General features: G+C 39.1%; 2 protein-coding genes across 3 annotated transcripts; one reads left to right on the top strand and one right to left on the bottom strand.

Moving 5' to 3' along the window:
* The first annotated feature begins 765 nt into the window (after nt 1-765).
* LOC129727891 (uncharacterized) lies at nt 766-18,551 on the top strand. Of its 2 annotated transcripts, XM_055686149.1 has the most exons (13): nt 766-3,898; nt 3,957-6,217; nt 6,279-6,359; nt 6,426-6,624; nt 6,683-6,850; nt 14,774-14,868; nt 15,060-15,214; nt 15,276-15,459; nt 15,526-15,784; nt 15,841-16,103; nt 16,163-16,803; nt 17,197-17,509; nt 17,716-18,551. In XM_055686149.1, the coding sequence occupies exons 2-13, from the start codon at nt 6,157-6,159 to the stop codon at nt 18,021-18,023; spliced, it is 2,727 nt and encodes a 908-aa protein (XP_055542124.1). In that variant the 5' UTR covers nt 766-3,898; nt 3,957-6,156; the 3' UTR covers nt 18,024-18,551. The 2 variants fall into 2 exon arrangements, with proteins under 2 accessions (XP_055542124.1, XP_055542122.1); XM_055686147.1 differs by having other exon boundaries at nt 766-6,217.
* LOC129727893 (protein PRRC1-like) lies at nt 18,123-19,975 on the bottom strand. The gene is made up of 5 exons (XM_055686152.1): nt 19,367-19,975; nt 19,206-19,308; nt 18,981-19,151; nt 18,728-18,917; nt 18,123-18,654 (listed from the first exon to the last, which is right to left on the bottom strand). Exons 1-5 carry the CDS (start codon nt 19,851-19,853, stop codon nt 18,493-18,495), a joined length of 1,113 nt encoding a protein of 370 aa, XP_055542127.1. The 5' UTR covers nt 19,854-19,975; the 3' UTR covers nt 18,123-18,492.
* Between the last annotated feature and the right edge of the window lie 1,899 nt (nt 19,976-21,874).

Genomic DNA, 21,874 nt, shown 5'->3' with positions numbered 1-21,874 from the left:
TTAAGTACTTGGGACTAACTTACGATAAAATAAACTTATTTTCAAAGAGCACATTGAAAGTATACAAGCCAAGTGCATCAAATATACGAGATGTTTATATCCTCTCATTAACACGAATTCTAAACTTTGTTTAAAGAACAAACTTTTGATTTACAAAAAAAAATTTAGACCAGCAATGCTTTATGCTGTACCGATCTGGTCAAGTTGATGTTTAACAAGGAAGAAAACTCTCCAAAGGATTCAGAATAAAATTCTGAAGATGATTTTGAAGCGTCCTCCTTGGTTTGGAACGCTCGAATTACATAGACTCACTGGTGTTGAACCATTAGAAGCCATGTCAAATAAAATTATTAACAATTTTCGACAAAAATCGTTGCAATCCTCAATTGCTACGATAAGCTCTCTTTATAGCCAATAAGTAAGCAATCAAGTTAGTTGTAAGTTTACTTCCCCTTTTCTGACTAGTAGGTTTAAATCCCTACAAATGATAAGTCCTAATTGCGAAAGCAAACAAATCCTAACAATTAAAATTACAAATTTCTAACAGTGTTGAGAAGTCACCATTTGTGATTGGACACACATACTCATTATTTACTGATATTTATCATAAATACTTAAGCTACTAACAAATCCCCCCCTTTATAAAAAAAAAAAAAATATATATATATATATATATATATATATATATATATATATATATATATATATATATATATATATATATATATATATATATATATATATATATATAAGTCTGCACACCGAAACGAACAACAATGGCCAAAGATGTGTCAACTTTGCAGCTTCCAGAGGAATGGTAGTCCGAAGTACATTCTTTCCCCGCAAGGACATCCACAAAGCCACTTGTCAATCACCTGACCAACAAACAACGAGCCAAATTGACCATGTGCTCATCGAAGGACGATTTTTTCTCGGACATCACCAACATACGCACCTATCGAGGTGCGGACATTGAATCGGACCACTACTTAGTGGCGGTTTGTATGCGCGCAAAACTGTCGACTGTCCACCAGTCACGACAGAGCCGATCCCCGCGGCTCAACATCAAGCAGCCACGGGACCCGCAAGCTGCCGAAGTCTACGCGCAACAGCTTGAAGCGGCACTTCCCACGGCTGAGGAGCTCGGCGCAGCTTCTCTCGAGGATGGCTGGACCATGATCCGCACGGCCATCAGGGAATCCGCGACAACGACATTAGGAACAGAGGCGCCGAGTGGTAGAAACGACTAGTATGATGGGGAATGCCAGGCAGCGGTGACAGAGAAAGACCGGGCCTTGGTAAATTACCTGAGGGTAAGGACAAGAGAGAACCTGGCCAAGTACAGGCGGGCAAGGAACGACATGACCACGATCCTGAGACTTAAAAAGCGCCAGCAATAGGATAGTGACCATGAAGAGCTAGAAGAGCTGTTCACTGCTAATGAGACGCGAAAGTTCTACGAAAAGGTTAACCAATCCCGTAAAGGCTATGTGCCGCGAGCCGACTTTTGCAAAGATATGGAAGGTAACCTCATCACGAACGATAGCGAGGTGGTCGACAGGTGGAAGCAGCACTTCGATTAACATCTGAATGGCGATGCAACAAACAGAAGTGGAACTGAAACGGGCCCTGCCAGCAGTAGATGACCGGGTATTAGCCCTCGACCTCCACGAAATTCAGCGGGGGCTGGGAGGCTGAAGAACAACAAAGCCACCGGCAAAGACGGCCTGCCGGACGAGCTCTACAAACATGGTAATGTAACGCTTGCTAGAGCACTACACTGGGTCATTTCCAAGATCTGGGAAGAGGAAAAACTGCCGGAAGAGTGGATGGAGGGAGTCGTCTGCCCCATCTATAAGAAGGGCGACAAGCTGGAGTGCTGCAAATATCGTGGCATTACACTTATCAACGCTGCATATAAAATACTCTCCCAAGTTCTATTCCAACGTCTAACACCTTTAACAAGGAGGTGCGTGGGGCAGTACCAGGCGGGTTTCAATCCGACAGATTTTGCAAAAATGTCGTGAGTACAACGTGTCCACGCATCACATTTTTATCGACTTTAAGACAGCCTATGATACAGTTGATCGAGGACAGCTATGGCAGATCATGCACGAGAACGAGGATATCTTCCCGGATAAACTGACGCGGCTGATCAAGGCTACCATGAACCGTGTAATGTGTTACGTGCGTGTCTCGGGGATGCGCTCGAGTTCCTTCGAGTCATGCCGAGGATTGAGACAAGGTGATAGACTCTCTTGTTTGCTTTTTAACACCACCCTCGAAGGTGTTATACGAAGAGCGGACATCGACACGAGTGGTACGATTTTCACGAGACGGGTTCAGCCTCAAGGCTTCGCTGATGACTTTGACATCATAGCACTAAACTTTGCGACGGTGGAGTAAACCTACACCAGACTAAAAGCGGAAGCTAAGCGTATTGGACTGCTAATCCTTGCATCGAAAACTAAGTATATGAAGGGAAGAGGCTCCAAGGAGAACAATGTCAGCCTCCCACCCCGGATCACCGTAGACGGCGATGAGCTTGAGGTGGTAGACGAGTTTGTGTACTTAGGATCGCTGGGGACCGCTGACAACAACACCAGCAAGGAGATCCGGAGACGCATTCAAGCGGGAAATCGTGCCTACTTTGCACTTCGTAAGACAATGAGATCCGAGTGCGCCGCCGTACAAAGTTGAAGCTGTACAAAACACTATTTAGACCGGTAGTCCTCTATAGGCTAGAGACGACAACAATGCTCTCACAGGATCTCAACGCTCTTGGAGTTTTCAAACGGAAGGCGCTGCGAACCATCTACGGTGGAGTACAGACTTAAGACGGAGAATGGCGTAGACGCATGAACCACGCTGCACGCGTTGTTAGGAGAGACCCCCATTGCACATCTGATCAAAGTTAACAGATTGCGATGGGCCGGACACATCGCAAGGATGCCGGACAACAACCAGGTTAAAACGACCCTTTTCAGTAACCCCTCCGGCACCAGAAATAGAGGAGCACAGCGTACACGATGGCTTGATCAGATTAAAAGTGACCTATGGGTGATAAGACACCTGGGAGCATGGCGCCATACAGCCCAGAACCAAGTGGAAGTAGAGTATACAAACTGTTTCTGTGTTTTATTGATGTTACTACAACAACGAATTGTTTCAAAAGCATACATGTTTAATACAATAGCTTCCGGACGTTGGTATATTACCAACTCCTCTTGACTTTGGGTTGACTCAGCCATGACTTTGAATATGTATGAACCAATTCCAAAATAATTTTCCTAGAGTCAATGTTCTGCCAAAAATTAGTAGTTAGTTAGTAGTATGATCCTTAGGTATGTTATTTAAATAATGCATACATAGTTTTCCAATATTCATTTAATTTATCAGATAAAATGCGTTAAATGCTCCCGGGTGGGCCAAAATACCCCCGTTACCCTATTCCCCTTTTTTTTCATTTTCCTCGTGTTATCGTATTGACCTCGAAAGATCTGCCCCACTACAGTACCTATAGTATCCTTGCTGCAAGAGATGGCCGAACCAAATATCGTTGAAATAAATGGTTACATTTCGGTTTTTCTTCTGAGTGTTCCATAAATATTCGTAGGGTATCGAACGTCTTCGTCAGTGGTTTTCTTCGGCAGGTTTTTTCATAAGATTGCGGCAGAAAAGCTGCCGAAGAAAATGATGTACACACTTGTGAAAAAAAAAAGGAAAAAGGAAAATTTTTGGCCAGTTTTAAATAAAGTGCACAACATTCCAACGGAATTAGGTTTACTATAAAAAAACTTGATGCTTTTTTTCAAACATTCTCTTTCGTGGGAGATAAAGGAGGATCTTTAATCTGGGATAATTTCGTACTGACTGCGGCTCACTGCACGCTTGATAAGTATGGTTTCGTTTCGAATCAATACTCACCGCACAGACTGATTTCAGGTTAATTCCAGTGAAACTGCTCCAGATGTGGTTCGCCTCGGGGATATTAACATCTTCAGTGATAAGGATGACCAATTTGCTCAACAGCTGAAGATTGATCTACTTCACTTACTATTTCCCTCTTACCCCTGATGTACACACTTGTGAAAAAAAAAGGAAAAAGGAAAATTTTTGGCCAGTTTTAAATAAAGTGCACAACATTCCAACGGAATTAGGTTTACTATAAAAAAACTTGATGCTTTTTTTCAAACATTCTCTTTCGTGGGAGATAAAGGACTCTTTACCCTCACCCTTTGACTGGTAGGAGTCACGTGATGCGTTAATTAAATCGCAAATACAGATTTCAAAATGAAATTTGGAGTTGACTCCTGGCCTCTGAGCATCATCCCGGTTCCAGGAAAACTCACACTATCTCGAAATTTAAAATGGCGTCGGAATTTGATCTCTGGTGTCTGAATATACTACCTCCGCAATACTCATCATGAATGATATTTGGTCACTACAGGCTGTTTTTTAGAAACTGAATGTCGTCATCTTCGCCATTTGAATAAGGCAACCAGAAGTACCCGATCAGAAAGAAAAAACAAAAATGTAACAGAAGTTGTTAGTTTGTTACGGGAAAAACCTTACAGGCTGTGTTTTCAATTTGATCCCGTTAGGTGTTAAAATAACAGAAATTATAACAGAAATGATTCTACTAGTATCAAACACATATCAAAATTTGTTACTAATGTATCAGCTTCCTAACAAAATAAGACAGTATATAGAACAATATAATAACAAACATCGTTAGAAACAACAGGTTTTGATCAAAACGAAAAATTAGTTAGACTTGTTTCAGAACAACTTCATTTCAGGTTTGTTATTACAACACATTCAGATTCAATTTTGTTATCGAAATTATATGGAGAAATACAAAATTGTATCAAAATATGTTATTTGTATCTCGCGTTGATAGAATTTTGTAATTTTTTAGTTATTCTCTTCTGATCGGGTAGTCATCTGGATATTTCGTGTTATATAATTGAAAGATATTTATTTAAATGATTTTTACAAGTGTTTGTGTTAATATATGTTCGTAATTGTGTGAAAGTTTCGAATATTCCGTATAGTTGTGCTGCTGTCTATCAAAAGTTTGTTATTTAAGTGAGAAATAAATCCAGTAGAAATTATAAATGTGTATTTTTTCTGAAAATTTAAGTGTTCGTGTAAATCTATTATAACACATAATAAGTTCTACTGAGAAAGGCTAGGTCTCACCGCTAGGTGGATTAATTCGTGTTTTCTGTTTAAAAGCATTAATAGTTCCCTACCAATCTTTCTTGGAGATTATTCTTATACAACCGAAAATTTCGGAGATGTTCTACAGTCAGGTTTTTTTTTACACGGGGGTACGTACCTCGTAAAAAACGCGTTATCTCGAAAATCCGCATAAAAAACCGAATTAATTATAAAATCAGCTTAAAAAACACGTCAATTAAAAAAACCGTAAAGTAAACCAGCAAGAAGGGCTTTTGAAAAAAAAACGAGACGCCTTAGGATCAGTATTTAAAATTGGCCTTTTTTGACGATTATTCCGGATCTTTCGGAGTGCAGAGGGTTTTATTTTACTAAGTCTTTTACCAAATAAACACTTAAACGTTTTTGGTCGCAAGCCCGCGTTGATTCGAAAATTCACGAAAAGATTTTTGAATTAGCGCGGTATCTTGTTTAAAAACTGCGTAGTTAAAAAAAGCGTGTAAAAACCGCGGTGATTCGAAATTCCACGTAGAAAAATTCGTAAATAAATCCGCGTATAAAAAAACTTGACCGTGCTTTAAAAAAAAGCTATAAACTGAAATGCATACACTATTTAAAGACATCACTCTTCAGTCTTAAAACTTTCTCCACCCGTGAAAAAAAGCTTTTTTAAGCCAAAAACGTGAGCAAAATTTCATTGAAAACAAGCCAGATAATAATTGGGGAATAAGCAAACACCGACCGGCATTCAGGTTTATGAATCATCTAATCGTCCAGTTTTTACCGATCAACTTGTTATTCAATATATTCGAAGGGACATCTGTGCTTAAAGAGTCAGTATAACAAACGTCGTCGTGAGCTGCAGACCAACAATTGGAGTTCTGCCGTCTTGTGTGGTTTTATAAACCGGTGCGGATTTTGGTTTTTCATATTATACACATACAGACAGTAAAGAGTTCCCAGTCGCTAAGAATGCCGTTTGCAGCGGTTCTAGTATATTTAGCTGCAGTGTTTCTCTTGCTGGTTGATACCGGTACAGTGAACTGATAGTGAATTCGATATGTTCCAAACATAAATTGTCTCTACAATTCCAGGGCAAGCTCTCTCCCCTATCGACCCGTTCGAAGAGCGCTCGCAAATTGTAATGCTTCCCAATGAAAGAATATCGCTCGATGGTACAGAAAGAAAACATTAATCAAAATCTTGTTCGAAAGATTGAATCACAAAACTTGAACTTTCAGATTGTCACCTGCGTTACTACAAATACGGTGAATCTGTTCAGGCTGCACCAGCGTTCGGTGGGCCAACTTACTTGAAAGAGTTTGCTCATATGGCGGCTGTTGGTTGGACGCAACCCGACGGAAGCATCAGTTGGAAATGTGGAGGATCTTTAATCTGGGATAATTTCGTACTGACTGCGGCTCACTGCACGCTTGATAAGTATGGTTTCGTTTCGAATCAATACTTACCGCACAGACTGATTTCAGGTTAATTCCAGTGAAACTGCTCCAGATGTGGTTCGCCTCGGGGATATTAACATCTTCAGTGATAAGGATGACCAATTTGCTCAACAGCTGAAGATTGCCCAAATAGTGAGGCATCCCGATTATAGGTTTTTTGTCTCATACAACGACGTCGCTCTTCTAAAACTGGAGAAAAATGTCACGTGAGTATTCGGAAACCGATGTGTGTATACAACTAATTATCCATTCAATTTTTATAACATAATTTCTAAAATTTGAAATAACTTGTTGTGTACTACAAATCATGTAAAAATTCTTCGTTGAAGAGAAAATTTTCTCAAGGTAATCGAGAACAAACATTAGGTAGCAAATAACATTTCCGCGTCAAACACTCGACAGAAACGGATGTGTTAAGTGGTCGTTCCGTTAAAATTTGATCTGTGTGTATCTGGGGTAATAAGCACCGTTGAGACAAGATGCAACTCTTCCTTTTTACAATGGAGAATATCATAGTTATTATAGTTATTGACAACAAAATAATAATTCTATTATTCGAATCTATGTTTTCTATACTCACCCTGTCAGTTTGCCAGCACTGCAATGTCAGAAAATGTAAATAAATACAATATACAATGAGCAATTCTCGCTGAAACCAAGCCTTTAGGTGCACAAGGTCTTTCGAATTTTATATAAATGTACATATTAGCCAGGAATAGTGAAAAAATGATTATGCCATTTTTTTTTGATTGAGTTTGTTGACCCCTAGGTCACCAAGGGGTGAAATAGTTTATAGAACCTAAATTAATCCACCTAGCGGTCAGACTCAGCCTTTCTCATTCAAACTTATTATTTGTAAAAATAGATTTACATGAATGCTTATATCCAGGTTTATTAAGCAGACAGTATGTGAAGTGAAGAGAGCGAAAAATAAGCGAACTGGAAATATGATACAGATTTAGAAATATATACCGCATCCCGACGGGACTTGAACCCGCAATATCCCTGTCTCCGGCATGGTGTTTCGACCAATTAAACTACGGGGGACGGTGGTACTGTTCCACAATAAAATATGGAATTTGACGTAATGTTGTGCTTAAGAAATAGCGAAATAAAAGAAATGACTCTTAATTTCGAACAATTCAATCACGAGCGATACCGGGAACGTTCAAATAGTACGATACCACATTTAAATCATGTTGAGGCCATATATATTGATCAAAGCAGGTATAGTTTTGAATAGTCTTTGAATTTCTTTTCGTTCCAAAACTTTTGAACCACATATCAAATTGTTATGAAGTTTGTTATTTGTAAGTTTGAGAGATGACTCGTTTGTATGACACTAGTAATGTTCAAATAAGTCATGTAATCTTTGAGAAAATAGACTTTCGTTGTTTTAACAATTTAATACATAACGGTTGCTTAAGTTCAATTATAATCAAATGAAAAGGGAACGTGTAGGGCAGCCAACATTTGAAACCACGTGTTCAATCATAATTCATCAGTTAACCCATAACTAGCCCGTTCATCTTATACCAATATTGTTCAAATCGGTTGTGTAGTTTCTAAGATACTGAAGTTTCGTGATTTTCACATTTCGATACATTAAAGACGAAGTTACAGTCCGATTACAGCAAAATACAATATGAGGCAGCTAGACCTTTCATTTGACATTAATTTTGTGGAAATCGGTTCAACCATCTCTGAGAAAAGTAAGTGAGTTTATGTAGTCTTTGGAATATGTTTCTTTTCATACCTGGATTTCACATTTTTAAACATAACAGGCAAAGTAATAGTCTGATTACAAAAAAAATCAACAGGGTCTTATGGGGCAGCAAGACCTTCCATATGACACTGATGATTATGAAAATCGGTCCAGCCATCTCTGAGAAACATGAGTGAGATTAAATAGTCTCCAGAACACGTTAATTTCCATAAATTCTGAACCACAGGTTCAATCTTCAAAGCCTTGGTGCTACATTCCGAGTCGGAACTTGACCTTCTGTTTATTTATACACAGACTTCGCAGCCGACTATTTAGTGTACAGGACAATTGCGGGGCTAGTGCTACGATCCCACTGACACTAACAGTCTCTCCCGAGACGAGACTCGAACCTACGACGACTGGCTTGTTAGGCCTGCATCGTACCTCGAGACCATCTGGGTTCAATCTTCATAAAATTCAAAAGTAAAGGGTTTTTAAGGTAACCCGTTCTTTTAAAATTAATTTTGTTCAAATCGGTTGTGTAGTTTCTGAGATATTGATGTTTTGTGATTTTCACATTTTGATACATAACCTCGAAACTAAAAATCCGATTACAAAAAAATTCAATAGGGTCTTATGGGGCAACTAGACCTTTCATTTTCAATTAGTTTCATTGAAATCGGTCCAGCCATCTCTGAGAAAATCGAGTGAGATTGGGAGAGCGTTACACACACACACACACACACACACACACACATACACACACACACACATACAGAAAATGCTCAGCTCGTCGAACTGAGTCGAGTGATATACGACATCCGGCCCTTTTGAGCACTTTTATACTTTTAGTTTTTGTAGTGATTGCTATACCTTTCTAGGAGAAAGGCGAAAAGTGGAAACTTTAACAATTCTCGATGTTTTATTTGAGCTATATCTCTGAAATTCGTTATAAAACCTACTACAAGTAGTACTTTTCTGTAAAGTTGAATGATAGGGCTTTCATTTGAAGCATTTTTTCTCAGCTTTCCAATGCTGGTCTCAGATCGAAAATCGGTAGTTGCAAACACGGCCGAAATTGCATTTTTCTGATATAATCCAAGATGGCGGCCAAAATTCTGATTACCGTAAACTGGGGTGACTTTGATCACCGGGGTGACTTTGATCACTATACCTTTTTTCTGAAAATGTGGTAAAAAAGCGCTCGTAGTGCTTGCGATTTGTCGTAATCTTCACTGATTTTGTGGATATATGTTCGCATTGCTACTATTCATGCATTTCCTGCTATTTAAAGAGTGTTTTCCATGCTAAAATATTATTTGAAAATAAAGTAAATTTTTGGCGATTTTTGTTGCATACAAACAATCGGTTCAAGCAGATTCAAAACAACAAGTTGCAATACGTGAAGTGTTTTTATTTTGTTCCCAGATTAGTTCTCAAGATGAGCAAATATTATAACAATACATTTTATTGTTATTTTTGCAAGTTTTTCCTCGAAGGCAATGTTGAGTCCCAATTTTCTCCACAGCGTATTACATATTTCTTCTTAACAAAAACCCAAGACGTGAAGTAACATGCAAATTTGGACAATTTCATAAGTCATATTCCTCGTGGACTAGTTTTTGACGATTTTAGGCCACCTTCTCTCTCAGTGAATTATCATTCATATATATTCTGAAAATTTTATATGGATCTTGGACATTCGCCATTATAAACTGTTCACGTAGAATGTGAATGGCCCCCAAATTGCTTTCCATATTTATAAACTCGTTTAAGTCGTTTAAAGCTGTTCAATTTAGTAAAAGTAGCAAAGTGTTACTCCAAATTCATCAAAACAATAAAGTGATCAAAGTCACTCCGGAATGATTATTGGTGTAAAATTTTTAGAGCATATATAAAAACAGCAAAATTGTTGCTAAACTTTTGAAGTAGTGACTGAATCTTTTTCAATGCATGCCAGTATTTATTTTAAAAATATCAAAGAATATTGTTTTCAGTATATTCTGAAAATTTTTGAGATACAATAAAAAAAGTGATCAAAGTCACCCCAGTTTACGGTACTTCAAATGAAAGCCCTATCATTCCACTTTACATAAAAGTGCTACTTGTAGTAGGTTCCATAACGTATTTCAGAAATATAGCTCAAATAAAACATCAAGAATTGTTAAATTTTCCACTTTCTAGAAACTATTTCACCCCTTGGTGACCGAGGGGTCAACATATTCAATTAAACAAAAATGGCATAATCATTTTTTCTCTATTCCTAACTAATATGAGCATTTATATCAAATTCGAAAGACCTTGTGCATCTAGTGGCCTGGTTTCAGCGAGAATTGCTCAATATACATATTTCTGATGAAATATCGGTAAGGGGCCATCCACATACCACGTGGACAGCTTTGGGGGGGGGGGGGGGGGGGGGTTTGGCTAATGTCCACGGTTCATATATTTTTTTTAGAATTTATATGGGCAGTTGTCCACGGAGGGGGAAGGGGGGGGGGTGTGGATGTCCCCTAAGTTTCAATGAGCATTACCGTTATGTAACCAGAAACATGAATAACCAGAAACGATGTTTCGTTCGGGACATAGCGCTTCCCGTACCTCGCGGCAAATGGATTCTGTTGAAAAATATTTTTGATTAGGTGCATTTCATCGCGTTTCCAGCGATGTCCGGAAGTCCAATCGACGGTCATGGACCTTTGGGCAGCTATGATCGGTGCTAGTTAGAAGCAATCAGAAACGATATTTCTAAAAACCATGCCGCTCAAGTGTATGGAATTCCAAGAAAAACCATTTTATCGTAGTGCATTCTACCGCTTTGATGGGGTGCATTTTACCTCATTTGCATGATGCTTCTCACCCCTTTGTTGCGGTGCATTTTACCACAGCAAGGGGGCATTTTTCCTCGATTGGTGTCTTTTCCAAATTATTACACTCACCTAAAAAAAATGTGTGTTATGCATTTTCTATAATGTTTTAGCATCTGATGCGAGTTTTAACAAATAAATCACAGTTTAGGTTTTTTGAAGTTTAGATATTTTGATCAGTATATATAACATTGGTTTTATCTCTCAGCTTTAACAAGAATAAACTCTACTTTCGGTAACTGGTGCGTTTTACCCCACTAACACCTACATATAAGCGAACGAAAGTCATTCCTTGCCCGGTACCGGTCTTTTCGAATGGTGTGCTGTCTAGAGATAGTCAGCGTTGAAGGCCAACTGACTATTGTGTGGCTGTGTCGCTGCGAAAAGTTAATCCGCACTCAAAGTCGGCTCGTTACTGTGTGACTGCCGGCTGGCGCATCTCACAATCGGGAGCTCGCTGGGAGTGCGCTTCAAAAAAGGTACGTGTTCCATGTCGGTAATAGTGCGCTAGCTTCAGCGCAATGGATGTAGAGCCTTGACCCCCGTCTCCGAAACCTCCCAATCATGTCCCTTCTGCTCAATTCTTTTCTGTCCTTGTTTCAGTTACCTCTCGCCCCAAGCTTAACCTAGATGGAGCGGAGTGGAGTTTTTTGGTTTAGTTCCGGTCCAAAGCAGGAACAATATCAAAATCGTTGAATATCCGGCAAATTTCCGACATTAGGCTACAAAGCCAACTCGAAGGTCAGACCAAACAAGCTCCTTGTCCAATCTAGCTTCTTGGTCAATGACCTGAAACAGACCAACGAAATAGCCTGTTCTAAGCTCTTTCGCGGGAGAACCGCGTATATGTATGGGGCATGGAGATCGACGGCGTCATACCCGATTCGAGTCAGTCTGATGAGTGTACACTGGAAAGTGGTATCGGTTGCTTCAAAACGCCGCTTGCCTAGATCAGGGCAAGATATTAGACTGCAAGTTGCGCGGTGTGGGCAAACTGGGGGCAATATGACCACGTTAAAAAGAATTGAAATTCACAAAATAAACGAGATTGAAGATCAGCCAGTTTTCTAACAAATACGTTCATTCAGAGTTTTAAAAATCATTTAAATACGTCGAGATCGTGAATTTAAAAAAACCTAGTAACAATATTAGTTTTGTCAAAGTTTTATAGCGCTTAATACAGCCAAAGCAGTGCTATAAAACTTTGATAAAACCAGTTTTGTTACTTGGGAAGGTCAACGGAATTTTGTTTTCAGTTCTATTTGGGGCAAAATGCGCCTATGCGTGTTCAAAACGCTCCACAACAAAGGGTCAGTAAGCGCCCCAGGTAAAATGCGCTGCCTTTTTTAGATAACCACACAACCAGAATGATCCGGAATCACCTGGATAGTCTTTATTTCGTTTTTTCCGGATCTAAGACATCTTGGAAGGTTTAAAACAACTCTACGTTTCCCAAAGGTTTTGGCAATTGTTGACCAGTGCAAACACGAATGTGTTGCTATGACAACTGTTAACCAGCGCATGCGCGAATGTGCTGCTATGCGCAGTGCAACTAGATTGACAATCTTTTTCATCAGTGCCAATTTGGTTTATTATTAAATCGATGATAAAAACAATCCTCAACCTTTCAAAATGAACTGTTTTATTCTTTTGAATATTCAAATTGTTTTCGCATAGTTTCAACTTTGTCTAGACAAAAATGCTAACAAAACTCAAAAATGTTGTATAGTATACAATAGCAGAAATTGGAATGAATTGTTTAATGAAAATCGTTCAAATAATTCGAATAATGAATCGATCAGGTAATTTTATGTTGGTTCCTAAACACCAACACTACTGTTCATAGGAAGAGCAATTTTCAGGTACGTGGTGGTGTTTTTTGGTGGCGTAATGTCTTACGAAAACAGTGGTATGAAATGCAAGAAATAGGACCCAAAACATATATGTATTTCAATTTTTGTAGGATTTATGCAATTTAGAAAGTGTATATGAACGTGTTAAAAACGTAAAATAGAATCGATCAACTTTTGAATTACTTTAAAAAAGTGAGTATTTTATAAGACATTGCAGTGGCGCGTCTCGACCCGACTTCACAGTTCCCCTATATGCAGCGCAGGGATAAAAAAAAGCGCTTCTATTCAAAGCGCTCCTACGCAGACATGCTTAAGAAGATCGCGACAACTTCTACCATACATCGAACTCCTATGATCTGCTGTCTTCGAATGAAACGAACGCGTGGATCCTGTGGAGTATAGAAAGAGGAAAAATACTTCCTCTCCTAAGCTTTATGAAAAAATGCCCTAAAATTTCTAAAAGTGAAATGAATAATACAATCAAATCAAAAGTGCTGCGGAAAAACCAAAGCTAACTTCTCCTGGACTTCGGAATTTATAGTCCCAGAAGGAATTTACTGCACTTTCAGGAACATATAAAACCAATTGTTCCTTTTGCACATCCAGATAAATAAACTCTGGACGGGTGAAGTTTTCTGACATTATGGACTGGGTTTCGGAAATCTTATAATATACTTGACCCACTTAAAAAATTTCTCCAGTATTCCTCCCAACAGTTAGGTCATATTTGAAGTAGCTGACTGCCCAATGGTCATCTCCTTGCAGCGATCTTATCCATCGATGAATAATTCATCTGCAGAGATGAAAGATTCCATCTCTGTCGTGAAGTATTTTACCAAAAATTGATTAGTTTAAAGTTTTGATATAGAAAAACAAATGCGATGCATTTTTCCTTTGTGAAACTTGATTTATTTCTAATGTGAATCCAATCTTCCATGATTTTAATAATATTCGGAGGTCTCTAATAAAACTCTATTAAGTATGCCTTAAAACCAGAAGGGCCACTTCTACGAAAGGTTGGTAAAACCTCTGTTAATACGGTCTGTATGCTAAGAGGTACTGACTGCTTTATAGCTGTTGTTAAATCATATGGGAGACCCGAGAAAGACAATATAGTTTGCAATTTGTTCTCTGAATGTTTCTAAGATGCTGTATACTGACAATGAGGATATCAACAAAATATTAATTTAGAAGCCGTATTTTTATCTTTACCGATGCTACGTTTATTACATTTTTTTCTGTAAATAAAGAATTCCACAACACTATTCAGCATTTCATCACTCATATTAATTGAAAGATTTTTTTACTCCGTTTCATCATCAGAAAATAAGTAAAGCTTCAACTTAGAACTAAATTTCAATGCGAACAGCATTTCCTCGTCTTAGATTGAAGGTAATATTTCTGAACGTAATGTTACATAACTTCGAATTAGTAAGTTCCGTAATTGTATTAACGGGCTTATCGTTTAATGTACTATACAATTTTGGCTAAGCTCTTTAGATCTTTAAAACCTTACACAATATGATTTTTCATGATATGCAAGAGTTCTAAATTTGCACTCTAGCATAGTCCCGCGTAAATATATTTAAACTTGGAACAAAATGTGTTTCATCTGAATCACTTAAATAGATATTTAGTCAAGTTATCCTTTCAATTCCTACCATCAACTACAAAAAATTAATTGACTGTTTCTATCCATTGTAGTTTGCACGAAACAGTTGCGCCAGCATGCCTCTGGATTGATAAAGAGGTTCGTTTCAAAACACTAGAAGCTACCGGATGGGGAGACACTGGATTTGGTAATTATTCTGCCCTGTACAGTAGGCCAATCAAATTCTGGGAGACCGTTTTTTTTTTTCACATAAATCCATTCACAAAAATTCAGTTTTCTATTATACAACTAACAAACGAATAACTATTTCAAAAATATTCCATAAATTATGTAGTTGATTCCTCAAAAAACGGATTCAAACACCATTTAAGTCCACAGCACAAGAACAAACTCCGTCACTGCTAAAAGTAACACTTAAACCAATTACTAACGAGGAATGCAGTGAAGTTTACGGCAACACCAACCGGCTGCTGAGAGACGGCCTTAAGGAGACTCAAATATGCGCCGGAGACGATCTTATGGACACCTGTCCCGTAACTTGAGACTTTTAGAGAATGTTATGAAAATTAGAAAACATGCTACAATTGTTTACAGGGTGACTCCGGAGGACCTCTGCAGATAAAGCTGCTTCACAACGGAAAAGTATCTCCATTTATCGTAGGCGTCACTACGTTTGGTACCACGTGTGGAACGTCAACCCCGGGAGTCTATACGAAGGTATCAGCCTATTACCAATGGATCCTGAAAACAATACAAAGTATGGAGAGCAGTGTCCGCGGTGAGATACAACTGTAATTGCTACTCACATAGATCAACTTATTCTTCGTAATCGATTTTCCGCCAGATTGGAGCCTTGAACCCATCGGTTGTGCCCTTCGATACGTTTCGTTGCGGGAATACGAAGACGACGTGATAGTCAGCCGTTCCGAGAAGCATGTTTCTCTTGACTCCACAAAGGCGCACATGAGTCTTGCCGAAAAAAATTTACGACATACGGTCACTGTAGGCTGGCAACATCGTCGCGCACGGAGAGAAAATTGCAGTGGAATACTGATTGCAGATGATACTGTGCTCACTGTGGCCGAATGTGCGTCACACTTTGAGTATGAATATTTCACATTCCCATTGTTAGAGTTCTCCATCTGTTCTGTCCTTATAGCGTTACTCCCTCACACGTGATCGTTGATTCGAATGAAGAAACTTTCTACATAGGAGAGATTTATGTGCATCCAAAATACAGCAAAAACTCTCTATATAATAATATTGCCGTTTTCAAACTAAAGGACCGAGTGCAGTTTTCCAACCGTGTTATCCCGGCATGCATATGGCATTCGCGAGAAATTCCTGACCCTCAAGTAGAAGTGGCAGGTATTGGCCGTACTGATATAAACGAATTTCACTTCTACGGAGAACAAGAGTTCAGTTAGTTTCGCAACATTGCATAGAAACAATTAGCTAATCACATATTTTTTTAACCGTAGAACCAATGAAGCGGGCACTGTTGCCCAGATTAAGCGTGAATACCCCTCAAAATTGTTCGATCGCTAAAGAAATCCAACAACGCCTGTCGCGGGGCTTAGCCCCTGAGCATCTTTGTGTCGGAGATCGTTTGTTTTTGGTGCCCGAATCTTGCCGACTATCATACGGAGGCCCTATACAGCGAAAAATCTGGAGGAACGATCGTAGCTTCACCTACGCTTACGGATTGAATGCTTTCGGTAGAGATTGCGGATTTGGCGAGGCAGCGGTAGGGACGAGGTTAGTCAGCCACCTGGACTGGCTGCAATCGATTCTACTCCCCAACTTTCACGATGGACAATCTTCGGTTCAGTTCATCAATCCAGAGTGGAAGGAAAACGATAGATGTAATTTTGACCACGGTGACGAAATGGACGGAATTTGCACCCACTATATGAAATGTTCGAAAATATGGAACGACTTCAAAGCTAAACGACGCGTGAGCTTTTGCATATCTGTGCAGGTGGTTTGCTGTCCGCGACAATTTGTGGAAAAGAATGTTGAGCTACAAAGAACGAATGAATTGGATACCTGTCGGACTGATTACCAAAAATTTCACCCGAAACTATCCATCCTATACCAGGCCAGAGGCCTGCCACATACGGTAAGTATGAGTTCGTATGCGATTGTTGTTTTCCCAATAACCATATAATTTTCGAAGATTACCAACTTTCCAACAGTTATCAATATGCAGAAACCTCGTGGTCATTAAAAAAAGGGTCAGGGGTTTCACCAGAGATTCAAAAGTTCTGTTCAATTTTGAATCATGCGAGATAACTGAAATTACTATATTAGGCCTTGTTGCCAAATGTGAGAGGATTATAATGAGTAGAGATTTTACACTCGATAATCTTCAATCAAGTGATTTTTTCTGTCAATCAGTAACACCTTTACAAACCATCTGCGTTGAATGTATAATTTTTAATTACATCGGTAGTTAACTTCTAGATGGAAGACAGTCTAAGTAGGTATTATTATTATTTTTTAATTTTCGAAGATTACCATAAGTTGGAAGGATTCACGTGCGACACGTTGTTTAGCATCGCTAATTACTAAACGCACCGCAATTACATCGGCTAGTTGTGCGTTATCGCTGCCGACTAAACCATCCTCAGCCATTCTAGCGAATAATAAGTCAATCGAAATAAAACAAACTATTATTCATCCAGACTACAATAGTAACGAAAATTTAAACAATATTGCACTCATTGAGCTGGCCAATGAAATAAGACCAAGTGCTGCAGTATATCCAGCCGGTGTCTGGATAAACATGACTCACACTCCGTTCGATCTACTAGTGATAGAAGCAGGTATTTAATTATGCTTAACCCTGTAGTGCCCAGTACCGCCTTTAGACGGTCTTCAGTGAAAGCTTTAAAAGGCTTCAATTAATACTTAAAAAATATTATCAGGTTTATAGTGATTTTTAAGAAGCCCGCCTGAAAATTAGCTTGGGCACTAGAGGGTTAACCACACCATCGCAAATTTAAAAGTCAACTCATTTCTTCCCATGCAGGAAACGTCGAACAAACTGATAAAAAGGTCGTTCCCATGTACAACTCCGATTGCCAACGTGATTATACACGACGCATCGCGATTGATAACCTGTGCGTCGAGGATCTCAAGCTGGGCGCCAACAAGACTTGCTATAACACGGGCGATCAGTTGATTTGGACTAGCCTCGATGATTATGCGGTCGACGACTCTGCAGTCACGTTTTACGTAGTTGGTTTTTACAGCTTCGGTGAGATGTGTCGAGAAGCTTATCCTGCTGTATTCACCAGGATCTCGTCGTATATTGATTGGATACGGAAGAATATCTAAAAGTCAATTTGACTTATTCGTTATGACAGCTTGTGCTGAATGAGAAGCGCACCATGATCCATGATTAGTGATGGGAACTATTATTCAAACCAATTAAGATATGTTTGATATTATATATTTCAATAAATTTTAGTATAAATCTAACGACAATATAAGTATATTCTGTCCATAATAACGTACTTTGAGAATAGAGGTTAATTAACACAATGTGCCCTATTATGTAGACACAAACATATTAATTCTAAAAACAGGAATAAAAGGTATCGGCGAATATTCGATGCACGCACGAGCTAGTTTCCATAATCGATTATTTTGATCTATAAAGTATAGCTTCGAAACAACAGCGCATAAACTCATCATAACAAATGCCTTCTTGCAAGATGTAAGAAAAAATGGGGATATTTCTAACCAGCAGCATCTAGTAGTGTCCACATCTACACCTCGTTGATAGGCTGGCACGTAGCAAATCTTATTCGCCAGGACCTGTAGGTGAAAGTCCACTGATGGAAGCGCTGGTGTAATATTCCATTACCGCTTGTTTGTAGAGAGTAGCAATCGTTTTAGCAGCATTCAAGATCATATCCGAGCGACCGACCGAGGTGTACGTTTTGTGCCATTCCGTGTGTGAAGTCTAAGAATTTCCCATATAATTTAACCATTTTTACTCTTCGAAATTTAAAAAAAAAATTGTGTATAAAACTCACATTCAAATTTTTCGCCATCACACTGCCAACCGTCACCGCAAATCCGGTGTCCCTCAGTTGATAGTCTTCCAAAGTGTCAGCCTGAATAGAGGCTATGACAGGTAGGGGAACTGGGGTCATCTGAGTGACCGATTTCAGAAGAATATTCTTAGCGTAATCGAATAAAACAATCACTCCAGCATCAAACCACCTGCAGAAAAAAAAGTCTATCAATTACATTTCTTTTTTTTTCATTTCCCTCGTGCTATCGTACTGATCCGGAAACAGTTCAACCAGAAAATTTTCCACAGCTACTATTGGTAAATGGTCATCCACGCGTGGATTGGCAGCACGAATGCAGTTTATACGATGTTCAGCTCCTTCTAAGCCCGCTGCGAATCCCACCGGTTGTGCAGCAATTGCTACTGCTTGTGCTGGCAGCCCACTAAAGTAAAACGAGTTAAACTATACTTCCTCTAAGTCATCAAATAATTCGTACATCACCGTTGCTTTTCCAAAAACCGTTTGAAACGCCTCTCTTATCGGACGAACCTTATCATCCTTATCGGACGCAACAATAACTTCAGTGTCCCCTCCTGAATCTAGAATAGTAAGTATTTTCAAATTCTTATTTTACTGAAAACGAAATGATAATCATACTGATATACTCCTTCATCTGAGGATCCAAAGTCGTCACAATAGTATCAACCGAACTCTTCGCCTTCTCCGCGACTTTCTGCAAAATACCATTATTGCTAACAGCACCCTTCATCCAGCCGAACAGAGCAGACCCGCTTTGCGTAATGGGGCTCAAGGCATCCGCTAGGGGCTCTGGATTTAGCACCATACTGGCGAAATCGCGACGTGGCGCACTAGAAGAATCATCCTCTGGCAAAGCTCCCGCTAGATTTGCTGCCGCTGCAGTACCAGTGGTATCCTTGCTGGAAGGGATTGCCGGACTAAAAGTGGTCGGAATAAATGGATCCGTTTCGGTTTCTTTCTTTAGTGATTCATCCGACTGGTCCGAGGGAGCAAGCTTTACAGCAGCTGGCTGCTGAGTGGCAGCTGATGTGATGAAACTAGGCAACTCAGAGGGAGGATTGATATTCGACAGTATATTTCCCGTTTTCTTCTGGTTCTCAGACATTGTTAGTTTTACACAAAATGTTATTCACAAGTCTCACTGTGACGAAATTCGATGAAGAAAATTGTTTGTTTTTTGAATACTTCTGCTCTGTTATTGTTTTGATGTTGTTAGTACGGTTTTAGTACAAAATATTCCACGATGAGCCCAGGGGTCAACAAACGGTTTGCAATCCATGAACTAATTTCTAGGAGTCATTTACAAATTACGTATTCTAGCAAAATACAAGGCAATTCACGAAACAGTTGCGATCTTCAGTTTATTTTCAACTTTTGACAGCCTCAAGTATGTTCGAATGGTCGCGATTCGAATGCAGCCCGGATCAGAAAGCGTGAAAAACAAACGTTGTCCGATCGGTTGCTCTATAATATTGCGAGTGGAAATCCTTTACACAAAAATATAATATCGCTTTAGATTTTCTATCCGACATTAAAAGCTTTCATGCTCGGTTGTGTTTTGATTTTGCAACTTGAACAACAACAACAATAACAAACCTTCAAGCAGTGAAACGTCACCCGTGGGTAAATTGCCTTGATAATCTCAAAAATTGATGTTATTGTATGTAGTTGTACCACTAATATTTCACTATGTTTATTATTGTCAAGCAAAGCAAAGCCTTGGTGCTACATTCCGTATCGGAACACGACCTTCTGTTTATTATACACAGACTTCGCAGCCAACTGTTAAGTGTACAGGACAATTGCGGGGCTAGCGCTACGATCCTACTGACACTAACAGTCTCTCCTGAGCCGAGACTCGAACCTACGACGACTGGCTTGTTAGGCCAGCATCGTACCTCGAGACCAGCTGGGAGAGCTAAAGCTTTTTTTATTGTAACTACATCAATTTTACATCGAATTTTATTGTCAAAGTAATAAAAAGTATTGTTTTTGCATTTTTTTTTTCAATGAACATATCCAGCTTTTTACGCGCCATAATGGCGGACGCTATAACGCGAAGTTCGTAATAAATTAACCACCCTTTTGACAAATCTGCTTACGTCAGTTTGATTTCTTCATACAATTTATCAAAAGAAAAATATTTCTGGCAACATTTGTGTTGCCAATTTTTCAGAAATCGTAAATCTGACGTAAGCAGAGAGGTTCGCATATTACGAACACGCGTTATAGCGACCGCCATTATGATGCGTAAAAAGCTGGATAGGTTGTTATGTATCTTAATATTAAGTTTTAAGGCATTTTTCTGAAGTTATTGACAATGTTTTTATAGTAAAGTTTTTGTCAGTCGAGTTGGTTACAACAAAACATGTATTCTCTGTTCCCATCGCAAAATACATGATGGGCTTATTTGTGTTAAAACCGCGGTTAAAACGCATGTTTCAGTGTTTTAATTTTTTTGTGTAAAAGCCAGCAAAAAAATCATTATTAAAGGCAATCCACGAGACAGTTGCGATCAGCTGTTTTAAGTTTATCAAAACTTTTGACAGCCACTGGTATCTTCGAACAGTCGCAACTTGGATACAATTCAGATTAGAAAAGCGTGAAAAACTGGACAAACTAACTTGTGCGGTTTTGTTCCAATTTTGAAACTTCAAAAACAACAACAATAACAAACGTACAAACCGTGAAACGTCACTCGTGAATAGACCATTTTACGAGACGTTTGTGAACTCAATTCATGAATGAAATTTTGACAGAAAGCTCGGAACCGCTGACATAACGCACGTAAAAGCAGCGTCAATATCAGCAGGATCCGTGACACCTGTCAGTTCGTAAAATGGTCTATTGCAGTTACGATCGAATGATTACATACAGGAGGAGAGACGGAGACATATGTCTGCATAAGTAGCAAAAAATAGACAAAAAAACAGGTGCCTTTTTGGGTTGCGACGTAATCTCCGCCAACGAGCGAATCCCATAGTTTTATGGCGTAAAAAAGCATTTTCAGACGAAAACTATCAAACTATTTTACTACACTAAGGTCGCTTTTTACGTGTTTTTTTTCACGCGGGTTTTTTTACGAGGCTTTCCGGAATTCACGCGGTATTTTTTTTTTTTGCGCGG

Source organism: Wyeomyia smithii, chromosome 3 (genome assembly GCF_029784165.1).
Source record: "Wyeomyia smithii strain HCP4-BCI-WySm-NY-G18 chromosome 3, ASM2978416v1, whole genome shotgun sequence".
In the NCBI taxonomy this organism is placed as follows: domain Eukaryota; kingdom Metazoa; phylum Arthropoda; class Insecta; order Diptera; family Culicidae; genus Wyeomyia; species Wyeomyia smithii.
Note: the sequence above shows the minus strand (reverse complement) of the source record. Positions and strands in the feature narration are given on the sequence as shown.

Excerpts from the sequence above, each read along its gene's own strand:
- LOC129727893 (XM_055686152.1), bottom strand. The coding sequence starts at position 19,853 with ATGTCTGAGAACCAGAAGAAAACGGGAAATATACTGTCGAATATCAAT. Across the intron at positions 19,152-19,205 it reads TTTGGAAAAGCAACGGTGAT|TGGGCTGCCAGCACAAGCAG; the intron begins GTACGAATTATT and ends GTTTTACTTTAG. Across the intron at positions 18,918-18,980 it reads GTTGAACTGTTTCCGGATCA|GTGGTTTGATGCTGGAGTGA; the intron begins GTACGATAGCAC and ends TTTTTTCTGCAG.
- LOC129727891 (XM_055686149.1), top strand. The coding sequence starts at position 6,157 with ATGCCGTTTGCAGCGGTTCTAGTATATTTAGCTGCAGTGTTTCTCTTG. Across the intron at positions 15,215-15,275 it reads ATCTTATGGACACCTGTCCC|GGTGACTCCGGAGGACCTCT; the intron begins GTAACTTGAGAC and ends AATTGTTTACAG. Across the intron at positions 17,510-17,715 it reads TCTACTAGTGATAGAAGCAG|GAAACGTCGAACAAACTGAT; the intron begins GTATTTAATTAT and ends CTTCCCATGCAG.